The sequence below is a fragment of the Candoia aspera genome, chromosome 16, assembly GCF_035149785.1.
Source record: "Candoia aspera isolate rCanAsp1 chromosome 16, rCanAsp1.hap2, whole genome shotgun sequence".
Classification (NCBI taxonomy): Eukaryota; Metazoa; Chordata; class Lepidosauria; order Squamata; family Boidae; genus Candoia; species Candoia aspera.
In genome coordinates this window covers 7,340,749-7,363,119 of record NC_086168.1, presented here as the reverse complement: position 1 = coordinate 7,363,119, position 22,371 = coordinate 7,340,749, and the positions used below count along the sequence as shown (strand labels likewise).

Below are 22,371 nucleotides of genomic sequence, written 5' to 3'. Positions count from 1 at the left end.
TCAGAACAGAAAAGGAAAAAAAAAGCGTCAGTGTTTTGATTGGCGGCTTTGCTACATTTCCAAGACTCAATTTAAGCCGCGACGGGGGGTATTCAAAATGCGGCACTGGCCATCTTTGGGGTAACTGCCAAAGCCAGCCTTACGAACGACGCAACTGGAATTTGCCTTCCTGGAACTCCAGTCTACTATTCTACATATGTATTCTGGGGCAAGAGAGAGCAAATCTTGAACTCCTTCTGTGTAGCATCCTTCCCAGTTTTGGAAAAACACAACCCTATCCCCTCTCAACCATCTTTTCTCAAGGCTACCCAAACACCGCCTAGGGGCATTTTATTTAGCTAACGAAAGCTGCACTGCCCTGGCTCCTGCTTCCAACTCCCTATAGGTAGGAACGGGTCAGCTACTGTAGTGGTCTTAACAGTCTTTTATTGAAGCGACACTCAAGCAGCATCCTTGTTGCAAAGAACAAGGCATAATGAACATCTGAATTAGGAAGCCTGAGCATCCTGGGCCTGCAGATCAGAAAACGCAGCACCACCTTCATTAATAATGCTGTATGGCCTTCCTGATGAGAGTCAAATCGGGCCTGGCCAGAGCTCCACTGTGATGTCACCTTCACCATGTCAATCTCCTTGGAAAAGGTAAAGAACAGGTTTTGGCCTCAGCAGCCAACATCTTCACCACAAGCTTAGTGAAATCCCTGATGGGGGAAAGAGAACCTTGTTTGGAGACGTCTAACGTGGCCTCCGAAAATATTCTTCTATGTCTTCTAGACTTTTCCCTTTAGTTTCAGGAACGCAGACGATGGTGAAGACCACACTGAGCAAACAGGTGGACGAGAATAGCCAGAAGGTACCATAAGGTGTTAGGAGAACCTAGAGAAGAAAGAGAAAGGTAGGGTTAATACTGGGGCAGGATATGAAATTCAGGTCCTCAGTATATGCCTGGGCTGGGCTGCACCACCTGGTGTAGCAGGGATGATGCTCAGTTAATAGAAGATGCTCACATCAGAAAAAGCATCTTTAGATGCTACCATGGATCTCCTCCTTTATACATCTCAGAGACCTTTTCTTATGTGTCTGTGCCTTTTAAAAGGGGGAGGGGATGTCTTGAGGCAAAGAAGAGAAGAGCTATAATTTAGAGCAAGTCTGGGAGTTAAAGTCCACATGTCTTAAAGTTGCCAAGGTTGAGAAACACTGTTTTAGAGCACGGATTACACCTACATCCAGACCCTCTCTCCAGCCAGCCCAGGTGGTGGTGGAAACTGCTCTCCAATGTCCCTGGGAGGTGCCAAGATGGGGATCTTGTGTTAAATAATTACCACTATATGGTCCTTAAATTGAAGAGTCACTCAAGGAAGGAGAACGTACATTAACAAGGGAGCAGAGCTGGGTTCAGAGGGGAGGGGCTGCAGCTCTGAGGCCAGGCCAAAGGTCAGTCCCCTTCTAGTTAAAAGGAGGTGACGACAGTGCAAGAGGGATGGGGAAAGCCCATCCTATTCTTGAAGGGGCTGGAATTAGCATGCCCATCATCTGAGTCTTTGCAAAGCCCCTTGATATTTCTCTCTGCGTTTGATAGACACCTTCCCCACATAGAAGGCTGGAGCAGATCCCAAGAGCAAGACCACAGCAAAACAGATCAACGAAAGGTCCTGCCCCCAACCGGTGCCATTGCCCCCTCCTCTCCTGCCAAGCCAGGCTGCCATCCCATCTGTTCTGCTGACGTCACCCTTGCTTACCATGAGGTCGTGGAACTCCTTGGTGACCAGAAAAGCCATGAGCCAGTTGGTGAGGACACAGGCCCCGCTGGCTACTCCTCGAGCTTGAAGGGGGAGTATTTCAGACATCACAAGCCATGGGATGGGGCCCCAGCCCAAGGCAAAGCCTGTGGGTGGCAGAACAGCGAAATGAAGGAGATGGAGTTTGTCCTGAGTTAAAGCAGGCAGAGGAAATGGACAGCCCTACTTAGCAAGGGGAGCGATGGGCACAGCCTGGTGCTGGAGGGGCATATAAGGTCATAAGAACATAAGCAGTGCTCTGCTGGATCGAACCCCAGGCCCACCAAGTTCATAGTGACCGAACGACTGCACTAGGAAGCCCACTAGCATCCCAGGAGATGGCCTTCAGAGGCTGCCACACCACCACTCCTTGGCTCTACCAAGAGCCAGATGCAAGGAATCCATTCAGACCATTTGGCTAGAGTCCTCCACCCCTCCCCTCCTCCCCTTTTGGTTAGCTCAGAAGGCAGGGAAGCAGAGAGAGCAGGAAAGAATGAAAGAGACAGAAATGGCGGCCTGGGTCTTTCATTCACCAATATGCGGCCCCATGTATGTGATTCATGAGGGAGAGGAATATTGGTAGAAAAGGGTTCCCGCCACTCCATTAAGGATAGAGCAGGTGCCCCCAGGTTTCCACTCTTGAACAAGCACAAATTCTAGTCTCAAGATTGCAAGTAGACAATAGCAATCCCTGCAAATTTGCTCAGGCCTGCTAATGAGTAAGGGCCTTCCAAGTCCCACAAAAAACACAAATCCACTTCGTTTTGCTGTCTGTCGACCTGTCCTCTCCACACCTTTTTCCAGGATGAACTGCAGGCCAGAGCAGCCAAGCCAGCAGAGCTAACATCGATATGGAAGGATCTCGATGGACTTGCCCAAAATCTGCAGCTTTTCTGTCTTGATGATTTCACTGTACATGCCATGTATTTATCCAGTCTTAAAGAAGATGGACTGCAACATTGGAAGAGGAATGTTGAAGTGGGGGAAAGGGGCCTATCAAGACATTGGAAGTCCACAGGTCAGCTTCTTCCCAACAGAGTCCAGAAATCATAACATCTGAGAGTCTAAAGCTTCTGGAAAGGTTCCAGGATCAACCCCCTCCCCAATAATTCTAGATGACTGGATCCACCCTTTTCTAAACAAGATTGTGACTCACCCATAATGAAGAAACTCATGCTCAGCACTGCTAACCACGCCAGGCTGTGTCCTTCTTCCATAAATGATGTGTTCAAGGGGGTGTTCAGCAGTTCGAGATGTGAGGAATTGCTGGGGCTGGGGAGGGTGATTCTGAAATATATCCCAAACACTGTAGCACTGGCAGCCATGATAAATCCTGGGGATGAGGGAGGGAAAGCAGAACGCTTACAGCTAGTTTGGGGAAAAGCTCAAAACTTGCCTGAACTTGGGAAAGCGAGCCAATCTTTCCAAAATACCTGAGAAGATTAGAAGAATTTTTCGCCCTGTCCTATCAATAATGAGGGCTGCCATTGCTGTGAAGAAGACTTGGATGGATCCAACAATAACAGAAGCAGCACTGCTGTTCTGGAAGGCACAAAAAAAGGAAGACACAAAGAAGCCCGTTTGACCGATTAGGAAAAGTATGATTGATTTGGTCAATTGGAATCCCTTCTATTTATAAGATCAAAGGGTGGGCTCAGGGTTGTAATTCCACAGCACCAAATTAAAATCTAGTGCCAGCTGGGGTAGACCAGGAGGAACCATCAGCAGCTAACCTCCTCACCTTAAAGTTGGCCTGTTCAAAGATAGTTTCTGTGTAAAACATCAAGGCATTGATCCCCGATGCTTGCTGGAAAAACATCATGGCAACACCAATAAGGAGTGGTTTGTAGATGGCAGGGTTCTTGAATTCAGCAAGGCTCAGTTCTTCCTACAAAGGGAAACAACGGATAGCATTTCCGGAGCAGGAGTCTCAACCATCTAGGGGAGGGGTGGTTAAAAAAGGCTTAAATGAAGGTGCAACCTCAGAACTTCCTACAGACTCTCTTTCACCTGTTCGCTGGTGTTGGCTTCAATTCCCCGGCATTCCCACTCGTGATCCACCAGTGGGCCTCGCAGGAATTGCAAAGCTGCTATGGCTTCTGGCTGCTGATTCTGGCGCAGCAGGAAACGAGGTGTTTCAGGCATGAAAGCCATGAGCCCCAGCATGAAGCAGGGAGGGATGGCACCCAGCACTGCCACCCAGCGCCACTCCAGGACCATACCTGTGGGACAGAATGAGAAGAGCTGTTCTTAGGGCCCCCAAAGGCTTGAAAGGAAGGTATGGAGAAAAGGAACATCTACTCTTTATCCCATGGCTTGGAACTGCTGCAGATAGCTTAGGTTCTTCCCTTTTGAGAACATACAGGCACATCTGTGGAGATACCACCAGGGCCCTTCTCAGAGGTGGCACACATCCCAGGAGAGATTTCCTGGGCTCTCTTTTAAAAACATCTGTTTATCTAGGCTAGCTTTTTACCCCTATCCTGTGGTCCTTCTGTTATATTCTCAGTTAAGATTTAGCAATGCTTTCATTGGGTTTTCAGTACCAAGATTTCATAACTGATGTCCTATTATAAGGGTTTTTTCCTTCAATTCCTTCCTTCAATCCCTCCCTCCCTTCCTTCCAAAATGTTCATACCATTTTAATTCAATAGGATCTATGGGGTATACAATAAAATACAATAATGATTTTTAAAAAAACGGCAATAAAGAGTAAATCAGTACCAGCCGCCTCACTCCTTTTAACACTCTCTTGTTCATAATTTATATTTCCTTTTTGGTAAGCCTCTTTGACTGTTACTTGAGTTAAAAAGCAGGGTATGAATAGTAACAAATAACGTGGAACAAAGAAAGGGAGGATGTGACATAGAACCTCCTTCCAGCCACACCAGGATTTAATAAGGCATCTTAAGCCAAAACATGGCACCCCCATGTACCTGCCAGGTAAGCTCCCAGGATGCCTGTCACCACCATCAGCTGAACGCACGAGCCAAGGACCCCTCGGATCTTGGAGTGAGACGTTTCGGATATATACACCTAAGGCATAAGCAGGAAATGGTAAGTTAACAAAAGAAGCTCTAATGCAGTGTTTTTGTCTTGGCGAGTTTAAGATGTGTGGACTTCAACTCCCAGAATTCCCCAGCCAGCATTCTATAAACCCTTGTACAAGTGAGAGAATGAGAACTATGTAAAGATTAAAAGGTAAGAAGTTATGAGGCCATCTGGTGCCAATTTCTAGTATTCTTTTCCTCCCAGGCTTACCTAAAGAAAACTGGTAGTCCTTCTATTTTCACATCCTGCCTTAATGAGAAGGATGGGGAAATGCGTTCAGGGACAGAGACTGATTGATTTTAGCCCAACGTAGCCAAGCTTAGGCTAATTTGAGAATTCCCCAATTCCTGTATCCAGGCAGCTGGTTACAGAAAAGACTTCTGTTTACAGGTAGTCCTTGCTTAACAACCATTCGTTTAGTGACCGTTCAGACTTACAATGGTGCTGAAAAAACTGACTTATGACTGGAACTCATGCTTACAACTGTCACAGTGTCACCACGGTCACGTGATCACAATTTGAGCACTTGGCAACCAGTTCACATTTATGACCACTGCAGCATCATGTGGCCACGTGATCGCCATTTCTGACCAGCTTCTGGCAAGCAAAATCAATGGGGAGCTGTGTGATTCGCTTAACGACCACATGGTTCACTTAATGTCTGCGGTGTTTCGCTTAACGGCCGCTGCAAAACAGGTCATAAAATTGGGCCGGATTCGCTTAATGACTGCTTTGCTTAGCAACCAAAATTCCAACCCAATTGTGGTCGAGGACTACCTGTACTCATACCTTCTCAGGAGCTATTACCAACTTAGCAGAAGGAAGGTTTTCCACTTTCTCTTTTCCTTCACAGAATCACACTGGCAGCAAGATGGACACATGTTGCCTCTTACCGGAACGACCAAGGATGTGATGCCGCTGGCCAAGCCGCTCAGTAGCCGTCCCAGATAAAGCATCCAGATGTTCTGGGCCGAGATGATGACCACGAAGCCAAAAACGTACGGGATCGCACAGAGCATCAGACTAAGCTTCCGGCCAATTTTATCCACCATGTATCCTCCAAGTGTCCCACCAGCAGCAGCCCCCAGCGTGACCACAGACTGCAGGAAGAAAGGAAGAAAAAGCCCTATGAGAAATGCAGGGAAAAAGCCAAATTCAGTCCAAACCTCCTGTAAGCAAATGCTACCAGTTTCACAATAAAACTGTGTTTTCTCCAGTAGCTGCTATATTTAAGGTTTGCTGATGATCAGAACTTCAGCAAAGGATCGTTACCTTGTCGTGGTGCTGGAGCTTGAGCACCTCAATGATGCCATGAGCTAAGCCGTGAAGGGCCACCCAAGACGGGAAGGTCATGACAGAGAGGTCAGACTAAATGCGATCCCTGGGGAACGTAATGGCAACCCACCCCAGTATCCTTGCCGTGAAAACTAAATGGATCAGTACAACCAGAGATATGTCGGTATACCATCGGAAGATGAGACCCCCAGGTCAGAAGATGGTCAAAATGCTACTGGGGAGGAACAGGATGAGCTCAACTAGCCCCAGACGTGATGACGCAGCTAGCTCAAAGCCGAAAGGACGGCTAGCGGCCGACGGTGCTGGTGGTGAATGGCGAATCCGATGTTCTAAGGATCAACACACCATCGGAACCTGGAATGTAAGATCTATGAGCCAGGGCAAATTGGATGTGGTTATTGGTGAGATGTCAAGATTAAAGACAGACATTTTGGGCGTCAGTGAACTGAAATGGACTGGAATGGGCCACTTCACATCAAATGACCACCAGATCTACTACTGTGGACAAGAGGACCACAGAAGAAATGGAGTAGCCTTCATAATTAACAGTAAAGTGGCTCAAGCAGTGCTTGGATACAATCCAAAAAACAATAGAATGATCTCAATTCGAATTCAGGGCAAGCCATCTAACATCACAGTGATCGAAATATACGCCCCAACCACAGATGCTGAAGAAGCTGAAGTAGAGCAGTTCTATGAGGATCTGCAGCACCTACTGGACAACACACCTAAAAGAGATGTTATTTTCATCATGGGAGACTGTAATGCTAAGGTGGGGAGTCAAACGACACCTGGAATTACAGCTAAGCATGGCCTGGGAGAACAAAACGAAGCAGGACATAGGCTGATAGAATTTTGCCAAGACAACTCACTCTGCATAACACTCTCTTCCAACAACCTAAGAGACGGCTTTATACATGGACTTCACCAGATGGACAACACCGAAACCAGACTGACTACATCCTTTGCAGCCAAAGGTGGCGGACATCTGTACAGTCGGTAAAAACAAGACCTGGAGCTGACTGTAGTTCTGATCACGAACTTCTTACTGCACAGTTTAGGATCAGACTAAAGAGATTAGGGAAGACCCACAGATCAGCTAGATATGAGCTCACTAATATTCCTAAGGAATATGCAGTGGAGGTGAGGAATAGATTTAAGGGACTGGACTTAGTAGATAGGGTCCCGGAAGAACTCTGGACAGAAGTTCGCAGCATTGTTCAGGAGGCGGCAACAAAATACATCCCAAAGAAAGAGAAAACCAAGAAGGCAAAATGGCTGTCTGCTGAGACACTAGAAGTAGCCCAAGAAAGAAGGAAAGCAAAAGGCAACAGTGATAGGGGGAGATATGCCCAATTAAATGAAAAATTCCAGAGGTTAGCCAGAAGAGATAAGGAATTATTTTTAAACAAGCAATGCGCAGAAGTGGAAGAAGACAATAGAATAGGAAGGACAAGAGATCTCTTCCAGAAAATTAGAAACATCGGAGGTAAATTCCAGGCCAAAATGGGTATGATCAAAAACAAAGATGGCAAGGACCTAACAGAAGAAGAAGAGATCAAGAAAAGGTGGCAAGAATATACAGAAGACCTGTATAGGAAGGATAACAATATCAGGGATAACTTTGACGGTGTGGTCAGTGAGCTAGAGCCAGACATCCTGAAGAGTGAGGTTGAGTGGGCCTTCAGAAGCATTGTTAATAATAAGGCAGCAGGAGATGACGGCATCCCAGCTGAACTGTTCAAAATCTTGCAAGATGATGCTGTCAAGGTAATGCATGCTATATGCCAGCAAATTTGGAAAACACAAGAATGGCCATCAGATTGGAAAAAATCAACTTATATCCCCATACCAAAAAAGGGAAACACTAAAGAATGTTCAAACTATCGAACAGTGGCACTCATTTCACATGCCAGTAAGGTAATGCTCAAGATCCTGCAAGGTAGACTTCAGCAGTTCATGGAGCGAGAATTGTCAGATGTACAAGCTGGGTTTAGAAAAGGCAGAGGAACTAGAGACCAAATTGCCAATATCCGCTGGATAATGGAAAAAGCCGGGGAGTTTCAGAAAAACATCTATTTCTGTTTTATTGACTATTCTAAAGCCTTTGACTGTGTGGACCATAACAAATTGTGGCAAGTTCTTAGCGGTATGGGGATACCAAGTCATCTTGTATGCCTCCTGAAGAATCTGTATAACGACCAAGTAGCAACAGTAAGAACAGACCATGGAACAACGGACTGGTTTAAGATTGGGAGAGGAGTACGGCAGGGCTGTATACTCTCACCCTGCCTATTCAACTTGTACGCAGAACACATCATGTGACGTGCTGGGCTTGAGGAATCCATGGCTGGAGTTAAAATCGCTGGAAGAAACATTAACAATCTCAGATATGCAGGTGATACCACTTTGATGGCTGAAAGTGAAGAGGAACTGAGGAGCCTTATGATGAAGGTGAAAGAAGAAAGTGCAAAAGCTGGCTTGCAGCTAAACCTCAAAAAAACCACGATTATGGCAACCAGCCTGATTGATAACTGGCAAATAGAGGGAGAAAATGTAGAAGCAGTCAAAGACTTTGCATTTCTAGGTGCGAAGATTACTGCAGATGCTGACTGCAGTCAGGAAATCAGAAGACGCTTAATCCTTGGGAGAAGAGCAATGACAAATCTCGATAAAATAGTTAAGAGCAGAGACATCACACTGACAACAAAGGTCCGCATAGTTAAAGCAATGGTGTTCCCTGTAGTAACATATGGCTGCGAGAGCTGGACCATAAGGAAGGCTGAGAGAAGGAAGATCAATGCTTTTGAACTGTGGTGTTGGAGGAAAATTCTGAGAGTGCCTTGGACTGCCAGAAGATCCAACCAGTCCATCCTCCAGGAAATAAAGCCAGACTGCTCACTTGAGGGAATGATATTAAAGGCAAAACTGAAGTACTTTGGCCACATAATGAGAAGACAGGACACCCTGGAGAAGATGCTGATGCTGGGGAGAGTGGAGGGCAAAAGGAAGAGGGGCCGACCAAGGGCAAGGTGGATGGATGATATTCTAGAGGTGACGGACTCGTCCCTGGGGGAGCTGGGGGTGTTGACGACCGACAGGAAGCTCTGGTGTGGGCTGGTCCATGAAGTCACGAAGAGTCGGAAGTGACTCAATGAATAAACAATGATGATCAGAAAGGTCATAAACGGTAGTGATGATGATGGTGATAATGATAAGCCATCTCTTTTCAACAATTGCTGATTGTGGATTCAACAATCAACAGTCTCCAGTGGCTGATCAGCCCACAGCATCCTGCAGCAACTCACCCCAAACCAAGATGCTTGAGTGTCATCTAGCCTTAATTCTGGGTTGTCGCTGCGTTTCAAACTAGGGATAGCTGGCGAGCTGTACCCCAGGACGAAGCCAAAACTTAGTGGTCCTAAGACAGCGGCGAAGGTTGCCAAGTAGAGATTGTGGTTTTGGACTTTGCTGTAAGAGAAGCAAGGATGAGACACACTGGTGGTAAACGTCAGTTTTGGGAAAGGGGCTGGGCCACCGGGGAAAAGAGGCATTCAAAACTGTAGCTTGCAAGTGCAACAATTGCTTTGCATGCAGATGTTTCCTTGGCTTCTGCTGGTACAAGGAGACATGCAACAGGTGGCATTTTTATTTAGACATTTAATAATCTTCCCCTGCATGCATGCATGCATGCATGCATGCATGCATATATATATGTTTCAGGAGGCTGCGCTGTTTTTCTTCGCCCTGTGTGTCTCTTACAACAATCCTTCACGGTGGTCTGGGAGATTGCTAGTGACTGGCCCATGTGGGTTTCAGCAGAAATCAGAGAGACGCACAGTTCACTGGGGTCATATTGATCTGGCCAGCCCCATTTGAGAAACAGAAATACATACACACCTCAAATAAATCTCCATCTGAGAGGGTCTTCCAGCAGCATGCAATTCTGTCTCTGTGTTAGGCCCCAAAAGAGGTCTATGTTCCTCAGAAGCCATCTCCTTTGGCTGTGCCCAAAAGGAGACACTGAACGATAGGACAATTTGGTCTTAAGCCCCAAGAAAATATAAGGAAAGAAAAACAAGAAGAAAACATCATAAGCAGGTAGAAGCAAATCTTATGACTTCAAAAGATTTGCCTCCTCAGCTATAAACCACAGGGTTTGTCGTTAAAGAGAGACAAAGCCTGCAGTGAGCCATTTTTTCCACCAGAAACACACACAGCTTTCCCCCCACGCTTTGGCTTACTCAAAAAGGGGATATTTGCAGTGGGTTTATACTTGGAATAGCTTTGAGGATAGGACCAGATAATCATCTCTGTAGCCAGGCAATTCTCTTTCTTGCTTAGATGGTGTTTTTTGTCTTCTCTATCTGATCAACCAGGAAAGCAAGAATGGGATAAAGAGGAAAATCAGTAGAGTTCCCAAGGAGAGGATTAAGGCAGTCTGAACAAATCTCTACATGAAAAACCAACAGCTCCAGGATCCAAGAACCACATGCAGCATTTCCATGCCTGTGAGCTCCTGCCAGACTTGCAGCTCACACAAACCACCATCTGTTTGTCATTACATAGGCTTGGCTTGTCCAGTCTGATCACCCTTCATCCAAGCAATGGATTTCAGTTCTCTTAATCTCTACTGGACCTCCTTTTCTCTATGAGTTTTCTCATAAAAACTCAAGGTGAAATGCTGCCATTTCCAAAATCTGATGGCAAGTCTTCCCTGCATGTTGAAGTGGGACACCTGAGAACTGTTCTGAAGACCCTACAGCAGGCAATAAGCACTTCAAAGTCAATGAAGACCCCCCAGCAGGAAAAGCAATGAAACATCTGACCTCTGCCCCAGTGTCTGGTGGGACCACCCCCATTCTGCAACTCAACTTCTTCATTACAATCCCATCCACTGTGGTCCTCACCTTCCCTTCAAAAGCCAAGTACTGACCTCAAGCAGCAGAAGACAGTCCACCCCATTATAGTTTTTCCTAGAGTGTTATATCAAATGCCACTCCCCAGATTTAAGAAAATCAAGGGGATTTGGCCCAGCATTTTGTTCCCTGAAGGACTACCCTGAGTGGGTGTGCAAGCAATCCAACTGTCTTGGTGGGATTCCCCAGCAAGTCCTATTGAAAAGTTATCTGATGCAGCTACGTTGACCACCCAAAGACAGGCACTGTGCGGCCAGTTTCATCTTATCTGGGACTAATCAGATGAAGGTAGACAGATGTTATTCCATGGGGATCAAACCCCCCACCAAGAATTGAACTCATGGACTTCTGCACTTCAAATAATTATACACAGTACACCTAGGGTTACCAGGCATCCAGCAAAAGGAGGGCATGTCCTCCTTATTATCTTCATGTCCTTTGTCTGGCAGGCATAGCCTTAAAATCAAATATTGCCCGGCTTTTTGAGTATTTAACAAGTCTATTTCTTCCGGAGCTGCCTTTCTTCACAGCACAGCCCTTCTCTAAAAAGTGTTAACTGCAAGTTATCAAGCTCTGCTCTGTGATCTTAATTAGTTGATTAGTACCTTTCTGGTGCCTAGAAGTGTGTGTGTGTACCCTTGAGTCAGTTTTTGACTGCTGGCAACTGCCTGGACAAATCCTTGCAGTTTTCTTGGCAGCATTTTCAGAAGTGGTTTACCATTGCCTCCTTCCCAGGGCTGAGAGAGAGTGACTGGCCCAAAGTCACCCAACTGGCCTCATGTCTAGGGCAGAACTAGAACTCATGGTCTCCCAGTTTCTAGCCTGGTGCCTTAACCACTACACCAAACTGGCTCTCCAGACTGGCCTGAAATTGACCAGACCTTAATCAGTTACACACTGAAGGCTTTTGCCTCCCAACCAGCTCCAACACAGTCCTGTGACTGAAAAACCAGTCTTTCTGATGCTAGAAAAAGTAATCTCCTATACATGTAGGCCTATGTAAAAATTTGGGGGTGGGCAGCTTTTCACTGTAATTTGTGTCACGGATGCCAAGAAAGTTCAACAGTTTGTGTGTCTTCCTTTCCCCTCCTTTTTCTTTCCAATTCTCCATGTCCTCCTTTGATTGTTTAGCTATCTGGTTACCCTACAGCTTTAGGACTTATCCAGATCCTGGTGCTCAGTGCTGGCAGGAAGGGATCTCTTTGCCTAAGCCTTTGGTGGGAAGACTGGCGCCCCCTTTTTTCCTTTTTGTTCCCCTCCGGGTTTGTTTCCTTTGCCATTGTTTTTCTTCTGTCTTGTGCTGGGTTTGTGTGTGTGTGTGTGTGTGTGGTTGTTGTGTTGTTTTTTGTTCTTAAATGTTTCTAACAATTGTAAACTGCCCAGAATTGCTGGGAGTCAGGCGGCATGTAAGTTTGATAAAAAATGATGATGATGGTGATAATGATAGTCAATACCACTGCGAACATCACCAGGGATATACAAGCGAGTGGGTGGAAGTCACAAAAAACGTAATGACATCATGCAACCTCCGTGTCTTTCTGCTCGGAGGGGCTTAAGTGGACTGTGTAGATGATTCTGGAAAAAAGGCAGGGTTATTTTGAAAAGCGGGCATCGATCTCCTCCCTTCCGCTTTTTTCCCCTTCGGGGCACGGTCTGCCACAACCAGCGAGTCCAAGAGGGAGGGAGGCTGGGCGTTGTAAACACAGGCAATGGCTGGCTTCTCCAGTTACAACGCCCTCCCACCTCTGGGACTTCAATCCCCCAGCCAACTCGGCTGGGGAGTCTGGAAGATGTGATGCTGACCCTTCCACCGGGCGCCAGGTTGGGGAATCATCCAGGGAAGTATCTGGGCAAACCCAGCCACAGTTCCACCCCCGGTATTAAGCCGGGGGTCTCCCAGCCGGGGTGGGGAACACAGCAAGCAGAAGATGCAAAACGGCTGACCGGGAGCCAACTCACCTTTCCTCCCTCCTTTTTAATTCAAACCCCAGCGATCGGCGCTTCGCCGGCGACCCAAACCTGAGGGTAAAGGGGCGCAGATTTGCAAGGCGGAACTAAAAGCCCTTGCGATATAGTTTCTGAGAGGGGCGAGAATGACTGGGACCGGAAGCTCGTCGAAGTTAAATCGGAACCGACAGCCGGTCATGCCTCTCTAGGCCCGGAAGGGAAGAAAAGGTGGTGGCGCAGAGTGCACTCGAATGATGGTGATAGAAGATAAAGCCGGAGCCTTCCGATTCCCAGTTTATTTATTCGTTTTTCCTGGGAAGCGGGAGGAGGGACAGGACTTTGCCTCGAAGCAACCCAACTCCGCACGAAGCCCAAAGCGCAAAAGCTGCTTGCCCGCGCTGCGGAAAGGACGCTCTACCCTCCCGATCTCTATGAACGCCCCCCTCTCCGCTTTCTGGGGAAGCGGGGCGGCGCGCGGGGATGACGTGCCGCGCCCGCGCCGGAAGCTCCCGGGCCAGAAGCTTTGCTGGGATCCGGTGGCGGCAGGTTCGACCCCCCGAACGAGAAGGCGGGTGGGAGGGGAGAGGCGCGGCGGGATCGGGCCGGGGGCGGGGGGGTGCAGGTTGCCATGGGGACCGCCTGCCGCCCGGTGGCGGGGCCGGGAGGGTGGGAAGGAAAGGGAGGGGCGGGGACAGTTAGGCTTTCGGTGGGTCGGAGGAGGTCGGGTGGGGGGCGACGGCGGCGACTGGCGGGCTGCTGTTGCCCGCCCTCCTCCCTCCTCTGCTGGAGATGAGGAAGGCAATGGCTGCTCAGCCCCAGCCGGGCCATTTGCAAGCCGGGCTGCGGGGCGGGCCTCCAGAGGCGGGGAGAGACCGGGATGGAGTTCGGAAATACCTTCCCTTTTACTGCCCAGAAAGATCAGGCAGCCGCTGGCGGGGGCTCCTGCGAAGGGGCTGCCCGCCCGAGTCACCCCTGTGGGGCAGGACGGGCGGAAGGCAGCCGCTGGGTTTTGGTCCAGACAGGAACCTTTATTGCCTTTATTGTAAGGTTACAGTAACAGCATCTGGCACGTCGGAAAGCTCACCCCCCCCCCCGCCCTTATATTTTCTTTCCAGAGAACTAGGGAGGGTCCCTTCTGAGATACCTTCCACCTTCCCATTCCTTCTGCGGGCTCGGCTGGCTCTTATCTGCCTGTTGTTCTAGCTGCGGCTCTTCCTCCTGTCTCCCAAGGTCATCCCCACAGCCCATTACAGCTTTCCATGAGTGCTGGAGGCATACCTGGACTAGTCCCAGGTAGTCTCTCACCAAGGAGGTGCATCTGAAGGGCTTAGTGGGAAGCAATTACCCCACTCTGTGACTGCAAGTATTAGATCTTGGGAGGCAGAAGCATGCAGGAAGTGTAGTACTATTAGATAGGCACGTAGGGGATATGTTGGTTTTATGCTGTGATACTCAGTGCCAACGGCAGAGTTCCCAGAGACAACTGACTGCAATCCAGAACACACCGAAGTGTGCTCAGTTTTGTGCTGCATGGTGGCCCATGAAACTGACATCTTTTATGTCATCCTCGTTACAGTCATCGTTCATCATGCATCCTTTAAAAAATCACTATCGCTTTTATTTTCTCTTGCCCATTTGTTAATCCTTGACAGTTTCTTCCACTCTGCAGTAATATCTCTAGTAAGCATCTTATATCATGAAGTGAAGCAAAAAAAAAAAGCCGTTTTGCATGAGATGACTTAAGCTTTTAGTGCCAGTGATCTGACCCAACCCTGGCAGCCCAGCAGAGGAAAAGAGCGAAAAAGGAGGCATATTAACCATTCTTGTCTTTTCCTGCTGACAATTACCCAGAGGAATGTCAACCCCAATTTTTTAAAAAATGCCATTTCTTCATCCTAATTTAAATAGGTAGCTAAACTCTTGAAAGAATAAAGACAGATAAAGGAAATAAAAGGCGTTATTAAGGATCCCATTTCTTTTAGGCATGCTTTGAATATGCACTAACAACCTGATCTTAATGTCTACTTTGGAGTAAGCCCTTTGACTTGCAAGTAAGCAGGCAAAGTGTTGTAGCCCTAAACTCTACTATCAGTAAAAAAAAATCATTCAATCTTCTGGATCAAATAGGAAGGTTAAGGGATGAGTTGGGAAGACCAGTTTGGCTCTTAGAGTGAGACTGGGCGTGTAAGATGTAGTATCAAGTGTAAATTAGGTACCTTCAGATGTGGAGCCCTTAGTGCTCTCTCAGCTTGGTTGTTTGCTTCATTACTCAACTAGGTAACATCATTGCCTTCAGATGTTTTGGTGTCACTCCCACCAGCTCCAGGTGGCCAGTGAGGAGATACTGATAATTGTTGAGCCAAATATCTGGAGGATAATAGATTACCTACCCAAGGCGTAAGTTATGAGAGCTTTATGGAGCACTGAGGAGCACATGGTAGCCTCGGTTACTGATATGAGCCTTTGTTACTTGTACAGGAGAAATGGCCACAGAGGAAGGTCAACCCCTGCTGGGTTCCAAGGAGCAAAAGAAACATTGGCAGCTACCTACTGAGCAACGTTCTATCACAGACGACTATCTAAGGTAAATGTAATCTCTTTCCCAAGCAGCTCAGAGGCTGGGAGAGAAAACTGAGCAGAGAAGATGGATGAAATTGGGTGGAACCAATATCGGGAACAGCCTGGCTCCCTGCAGCACAACAAGGTTTTCCATTGACCGGTCCTCTTCAGCCCTCCTTCCCCTTGAGCTGTTTGCACAACTAGCAGTTTGAGTGAGCAACAATCTGCCAAACAAGTTGTTCCTTTTCAAACTGTGCTCTTCTCATTTTAAACCTTAATGGTGACCAGTCCTATTACCAGCACAGGGTCAAAATGCTATCCAGGCTTCGGGCTGTGGGTGTTTACCTTTTTATAGTACTGTTTGCATTTGACTTTTGAGTAGAACTAATACCGTATTTTGATGTACTGCAGGTAAATGTTTCCATAACCTTATGGAGAGAAAGGACTTTGAAGCATGGCTTGATAATCTTTCTGTTACGTTTCTCTCTCTGACGGACTTGCAGAAAAATGAGGCGTTGGATCACCTGATTGGCTTGAGCGGGGCTGTTCAGCTCAGGCATCTCTCCAATAACCTAGAGGCGCTTCTCAAACGGGACTTCCTCAAACTCCTCCCGCTGGAACTGAGTTTCTATTTGTTAAAATGGCTTGACCCTCAGACCTTACTCACATGTTGCCTCGTCTCTAAGCAATGGAACAAGGTCATAAGTGCCTGTTTGGAGGTGTGGCAGGTGGCCTGTAGGAACCTAGGTTGGCAGATTGATGACTCTGTTCAAGATGCTTTGCACTGGAAAAAGGTGTACTTGAAGGCTATATTAAGGATGAAGCAGTTGGAGGATCATGAAGCCTTTGAGACCTCCTCGTTGATTGGACACAGTGCCAGGGTGTATGCACTTTACTATAAAGATGGACTCCTTTGTACAGGTAGGGCAGCCCAGGTGTCTGGAACACCTGCTGCAAGAGTTGGAGGTGTGCGGTGGTTGAAGTGTGTGGGTTGGAGGCCAGGAAGGCTCCAACACCTTGCCATTTTTTTGCCAAGGGGAGGGAAGTGGGCACCCATTCGCTTAGAAAGAAAGCAGATGATTTCATATAAATGTTAGTTACAGTTCAGGAAAGCAAGACATTGATATGCAAGGCAAAATGCAAACAAACTATGGTTTCCTTTTCATTGCCTTGGACTGGGTGGGTTATTTTTTTTTCTTCTGTTTTGTCTGTCTGCCAGCTTAATCCTCTGGGGTTGGGTGGCGGAGGGCAGCATGGTTAAATAGTTGCTTTGCGACCCTGACCAAAATCCAGGATAGTTGACTTGCGTCAGTTTGCCTTCTTGTGGGTTTACTTGGGTGAGGAACTAAATGTGGAAATTTCTGCCAAAAAAAATGAGAGAGATGAGGGTTGTTTTTTTTTCCCCTAGTAATGCCAGGCTAAGATTGCTTCACACAAAACTTAGGTAGATGTTACAGGGAAAGTGAGATCAGTCCTGGAAGTCAAGAGAGGATAGATTGTGGGAGGTTTTACTCTGAAAACATCTGCCAAGTGAATAGTGCATGTACTGCTTTTGCAAAGCAAATAATGAAAGTAAACATTCCTGGACTCCTTTTGTCAAAACCACTTGCATGGAAGAGGAGAATGCCCTTGATGTGAATGTTTACCTCCTTCCAGGCAGGAGTGGCAGCTAGTCAGAAAAATTGCCTGTTGTATCAATTGTTCACTAATTGTGCCTTGCCTGTTGATTTTGAGGAGGAATGAATGAGGAAACCTGAATGAGGAATTATGCTGTAAATGCCACAGGGGGTATTTTTCTTTTTATGTGTTCTAAAAATAGGCAGATTTGGAGTCAAGAGTTATCAGATATTTTAAAAAATTGTTTTGGGTGATGTTTTCTAGCTAGGCCACTGGAAGCCAAAATTAAGCCCTATGAACAAAGCTGGTGGTGCACTGGAAGCTGAACTTGGTTCTCCCAGTTTGCTGTGGATCAGGTCAGCCATCCTCTTAGCCACTGGCTTCCAGGCTGCTAAAGTAACCTTCTTTTCTCCCCTTGGGGCTGTAGGTTCAGACGACTTGTCGGCCAAGCTGTGGGATGTGAGCACGGGGCAGTGCGTCTATGGCATCCAGACCCACACGTGTGCGGCAGTAAAGTTTGATGAACAGAAGCTGGTCACTGGCTCGTTCGATAACACAGTAGCCTGCTGGGAGTGGAGCTCGGGAGCCAAGACCCAGCATTTCCGAGGCCACACAGGGGCAGGTGAGTGAGGGATTTGAGGACAGTACATACCTACATGTGTGATCTGTTCTGTGGAGCCACTTCTCCACCTCCCATCTTGCATATTGCTTAGAACAGAAATAACCAGTGTGTTCCTGCCATTCTTACTCCCTTCAGATGACTCTTCAGATTCTACCTCTTTGAGACTCTTTGGCACAGTCCGTCCTCATCCATAGCCCTCTGGTTACAGCTTCCATCACCCCTGATCAATGCTGGCTTGTATAGGGGCAGAGATTTTGCATTGCACTCATTAATTGCATTGCAATTAAGAGATTTTGCACTGCACGTACTTGCCAAGCAAGAATGGCTGTTATCACCTGACCACTCTTGCAGATGACCACTGTCAGAGAATTAAAAGCTTCTGTAATTTTCTTCTGGTGTTGCTATTTACCACCCCAGTCTGTCCCTTGTCAGCCCACGCTTCTCAAGAATGGAGTCCAGTCTAAGGCAGCTTAGGACGTAGCTTTGCTAGTCTGTAAGGTGCCAAAAAGTCTCACGCTGACTGCACTTTTATAATCTTACCCATGATTATGAAGGAACTGTCCAGAAGAGTCTGGGAAGCCATGGAATGGAATGGAAAAAGATTTCTCTCTCTCTCGATAGTTTTCAGTGTGGATTACGATGACGAGCTCGATATCCTGGTGAGTGGCTCAGCAGATTTCACTGTGAAAGTGTGGGCCTTATCAACAGGCGTCTGTCTCAACACGTTGACTGGACACACAGAGTGGGTCACAAAGGTGAATAGCGTGGATTTTCTCCCTTCCCCAGGCCAACCTCTTTGGTTAATTACGTTTTCTTGTATCATCTTCAGAAAGGCTTGAGCTGTGTATCTTAAAACTGTTTCCTTGATGCTCAAGATCGTGGATGAAAACTGTAACGAAAACCTGTTTTCTTGCTTGCTCCGGTTTTTGTTGTTCATAATTATTTAATGCGTATGGAGGACCATCTGTGCACGTGGTCTTCTCAGATTACAAGAGGACACATCTGCCTCCTGGTTCATTACAGTGTACATTTAAGCCCAGAAGAAACAGATGAGAAGGGAGGGGAATGGAGGCGGGGTTAGAGTTGGGGAAAAAAAAACTTTTACGTGCACAGGCTCGGGGTTAATTGTACCAATTAACCAGGCAGTTGTGCCAAAATGAAAAAGGAAAACTGGGATATATCCCACTTTGTTATATGAATACTCAAGAGATGCCTTGTCTGGAATCAGACCTTGGGTCTGAGTGGAGCATTAATTGATCAGCTCCCGTGTTATCACCAGCTAGTAATGTTGCCTGGTTTAAACAGCACAGGGAATTGATAGAAACAGAGTAGGCATCCTGCAAAAGATATTTGATCTCCCAATTTGTGGAGAGTGGTGAAAATGGGGACTATAGAAGCAGGCCTGCTCCTGTATGCAGGTGGCATCTAATCCAACTGTCTGAATCGGGCTCAGAAGACATGATGAATGCATTGAAACAAATCTTGATGAGTTGGGTTGGGTTGGCTTGTCTTGTGTGCCTGCCTTACTGAAATCGCTTTTTCACGGCAGGTGGTCTTACAAGAGTGCAAAGTCAAATCCCTCGTGCACAGTCCCGGGGATTACATTCTTTTAAGCGCAGATAAGTATGAAATCAAGGTATGTCCAGCTGATGATTTACGAAGCTTTGGAATTCAGGGGAAATGGATTCTACATGTTCACATAAGTTGGGAGTCGGGGGAGCAGGAGTGGGACGTGTGTTGATATCTGGGGACTATACAGGTAGTCCTCATATAGCAACTGCCTCGTTTAGCAACCACTTGCAATTACAACGGTGATGAAAAAATAACTTTGTGACCAATCCTTGCATTTATGACCTTTGCAGGTCTGTAAAGCAAAGGAAAGCTGAGGTAAAATCATAAGCACAGTGCAGCTTCAGTTATTGACCAAGTTGCTGGTCCCAGTTGTCATTAAACAAGGACTACCTGTATTTGAGGGGGCAAGGATTACAGTGGATAGGGGGTGGTGCAATTAGGGTAGAGCTGGGAGGTAGAATTTTGTCTTCTGAGGATTATTCGGAGGAATTGATGGGTCTTTTTTTTTTACTGCGTTAAACCTATTTTAGGGCTTAAGAGTGTTTTAATGAACTTTCCCTGGGTTAGTTTAGCACACCAGGACAGGATCAGGTTGGCATGTTCACTCAGCAAAAAAAGCCATTGGCTGACCTTAATCGTGGGAGTTTCTTTCTCTGCTGAGCTTGTCTCACAGGACGTGAATGTATTTGCATACACAAATGTGCAGAACAAGCTACCCTCTTGATTTTGGGGGGCTGATTGGCTAAAACTGGTCAGTACTCAAAGCCAGAGCATTGGAACTGAAGGAACTGATGACTACATTTTTGAACCCAGGGACTCTGGTTGACACACGAACAGTAAATAAATACTTTTGTATGCTATCCTCCTATCGTTGTTAATGTATGTTGTGCTTTACACCGCAATTTAAGAGAGAGAAAAGAGCTTGGTCTTTCCTGTGAGATGTTTTACAGCATAGAAAACAAGAGAGATTGGAAATTTGGGAGAGGAATAATTATTTCAATGTAGGTTTTGTTTCTGTGGAGGTTATGAGCTCTCATTCGGCTGTAGGATTTTCTGACAAGTTATTTGCTAAAGGAAGGTTTTGTCTTCCTTGTGGTATTTGGGGAATGGGTTCCAGGCCCAGAGGACAGTCAGGAGTTAGCAAAGTGAACGTTTTCTTCTACGTTGCCACAATTCCCTCGTTTTTCACCTGTTTTGTTTTGTTGCAGATCTGGCCAATTGGAAGAGAAATCAACTGCAGATGTTTAAAAACCCTGACCGTTTCAGAAGACCGGAGTATCTCCTTGCAGCCTCGGCTTCACTTTGATGGGAAATACATTGTGTGCAGCTCGGCCATTGGGTTGTACCAGTGGGACTTCGCCAGCTACGACATTCTCAGGTAGTAATTCTGAACTGGCAAAATGCAGCAGAAAGGGAACATCACTGCCAGCTGCTCCTCTTAACCAGATTGCACTGTGAAGGCCTTGCAGATGCCCAAAGGGATAAGCTAAGCTGAACTAACCTGTCTCTGGAGCAGTGGTCTTTCTATGCCATGTTGCCAAATATTCCCGGGAGTCCTAAGGTGCTTCTATATTTGCCATATCCCACCTGGGATGTTCTGAACTGTAATCTGTGACATGCCAATCAGTTCTAAACCCGAGCCAAAGAGATGGCATGTGTGTGTGTTGGATTTCAGCATGCTTCATCATCTCTGTCCTGTTCCCCAATTCTCCTTTCCTTCTCTGTGGCCTTATACCCTTCCTTCCTTCCTTCCTTCCTTCCTTCCTTCCTTCCTTCCTTCCTTCCTTCCTTCCTTCCCTCCCTCCCTCCCTCCTTCCTTCCTCCCTCCCTCCCTCCCTCCCTCCCTCCCTCCCTCCCTTTCTAGGTACCCATCTCTCTTTCCCTAAGCTATTCAGCTTGCCTGGACATTCCCAAGACCCACCATCAGGCAGATGAATTTCGTTCTGAGCCAGTGATGCTCCTGTGTGTGGCCGGGGACAGTTGGAGAAACTTTTGACCTCCCACTGTTAAGTGACAGGGCTGCTGCTGTTAAAAACGGGTGCATCTTGCATTTTCTTCTCCTCATTTTTCTGTCTGTCTTTCTTCCTTTCTTTGTCCCATTCCTGCAGGGTTATCAAACCACCTGAATTTGGAAACTTATCCTTGCTGGGCTTTGGTGACATTTTTGCCCTCCTGTTTGATAACCACTACCTGTACATAATGGACTTGAGGACAGAAAAATTGATCAGCCGTTGGCCGCTGCCGGAATACAGGAAGTCGAAGAGGGGGTCAAGTTTCTTGGCAGGAGAAATGTCTTGGCTTGATGGTCTGGACGGTCAGAATGACATGGGCTTGGTGTTTGCCACCAGCATGCCCGACCACAGCATCCACCTGGTCTTGTGGAAGGAACATGGCTGAATCGAACCAACGGAATCTGGGATGTGGCTTTTTTATATATATATATATATATATATAAAATAAAATAAAATAAAAACAGAATGGAGACTGCCGGCGATGAATCAAATGGAGGATGGTTTGCATGAACCAAAGTTACGCAAGGTTTCATCCTGCAACGCACAATCGTTTTTACCATTTAGTTGTCAGTGTCATTTTCAAGAGCGGGGAGGTGGGGATGAAGAGCCAATGGGGCACCACAGGGAGGACTATTCATTTCTCCTTTTTCTCAGAATGAACATATCATAGCATCTTGACTGTTCCCACCACTGGCTCTCCCAGGGAGAGCCATATATATATATATATATATATTCTTGTTCAAATATACCCATTTAAGCATATTTCTTGACTGGTTTTACTTTCTTGGGGGTTAGGGGAAAAAAAAACCCTGTTCAAACATATTGGATTGCATCTCTTACTCCCCACCCCACCCCCTTGCTGTTTGGAGAAAAAAAAAGTCGTAAATCAAATTTGCTTGTTTAAAAATCGCCTGATTCACAGCCATTATGGAAGATTTAATTACTCCTGAATGGAGTAATTTTCTGTAGGGTGGTATTACATTTCTGTCTGTCTGTCTC

The 22,371-nt window shown here is 46.7% G+C and overlaps 2 protein-coding genes across 6 annotated transcripts; one reads left to right on the top strand and one right to left on the bottom strand.

Annotated features, from left to right (window-relative positions):
* Window positions 1-409: 409 nt before the first annotated feature.
* SLC2A8 (solute carrier family 2 member 8) lies at window positions 410-13,167 on the bottom strand. Of its 3 annotated transcripts, none has more exons than XM_063316156.1 (11): window positions 13,003-13,149; window positions 10,025-10,169; window positions 9,433-9,595; window positions 5,722-5,928; window positions 4,714-4,813; window positions 3,788-3,999; window positions 3,519-3,665; window positions 3,211-3,319; window positions 2,934-3,110; window positions 1,739-1,884; window positions 410-875 (listed from the first exon to the last, which is right to left on the bottom strand). In XM_063316156.1, exons 2-11 carry the CDS (start codon window positions 10,117-10,119, stop codon window positions 735-737), a joined length of 1,497 nt encoding a protein of 498 aa, XP_063172226.1. In that variant the 5' UTR covers window positions 10,120-10,169; window positions 13,003-13,149; the 3' UTR covers window positions 410-734. The 3 variants fall into 3 exon arrangements, 2 of the variants coding, with proteins under 2 accessions (XP_063172226.1, XP_063172227.1); XR_010068776.1 differs by lacking the exon at window positions 410-875 and adding an exon at window positions 2,572-2,728 and having other exon boundaries at window positions 1,805-1,884; window positions 13,003-13,167; XM_063316157.1 differs by lacking the exon at window positions 9,433-9,595 and having other exon boundaries at window positions 13,003-13,107.
* Window positions 13,168-13,445: 278 nt separating this feature from the next.
* FBXW2 (F-box and WD repeat domain containing 2) lies at window positions 13,446-22,005 on the top strand. Of its 3 annotated transcripts, none has more exons than XM_063316112.1 (8): window positions 13,446-13,536; window positions 15,469-15,574; window positions 15,961-16,470; window positions 17,594-17,788; window positions 18,410-18,543; window positions 19,338-19,424; window positions 20,569-20,738; window positions 21,469-22,005. In XM_063316112.1, exons 3-8 carry the CDS (start codon window positions 15,981-15,983, stop codon window positions 21,755-21,757), a joined length of 1,365 nt encoding a protein of 454 aa, XP_063172182.1. In that variant the 5' UTR covers window positions 13,446-13,536; window positions 15,469-15,574; window positions 15,961-15,980; the 3' UTR covers window positions 21,758-22,005. The 3 variants fall into 3 exon arrangements, with proteins under 3 accessions (XP_063172182.1, XP_063172183.1, XP_063172181.1); XM_063316113.1 differs by lacking the exons at window positions 13,446-13,536; window positions 21,469-22,005 and adding exons at window positions 14,556-14,670; window positions 21,225-21,459; XM_063316111.1 differs by lacking the exon at window positions 13,446-13,536 and adding an exon at window positions 14,562-14,670.
* The last annotated feature ends 366 nt before the right edge of the window (window positions 22,006-22,371 follow it).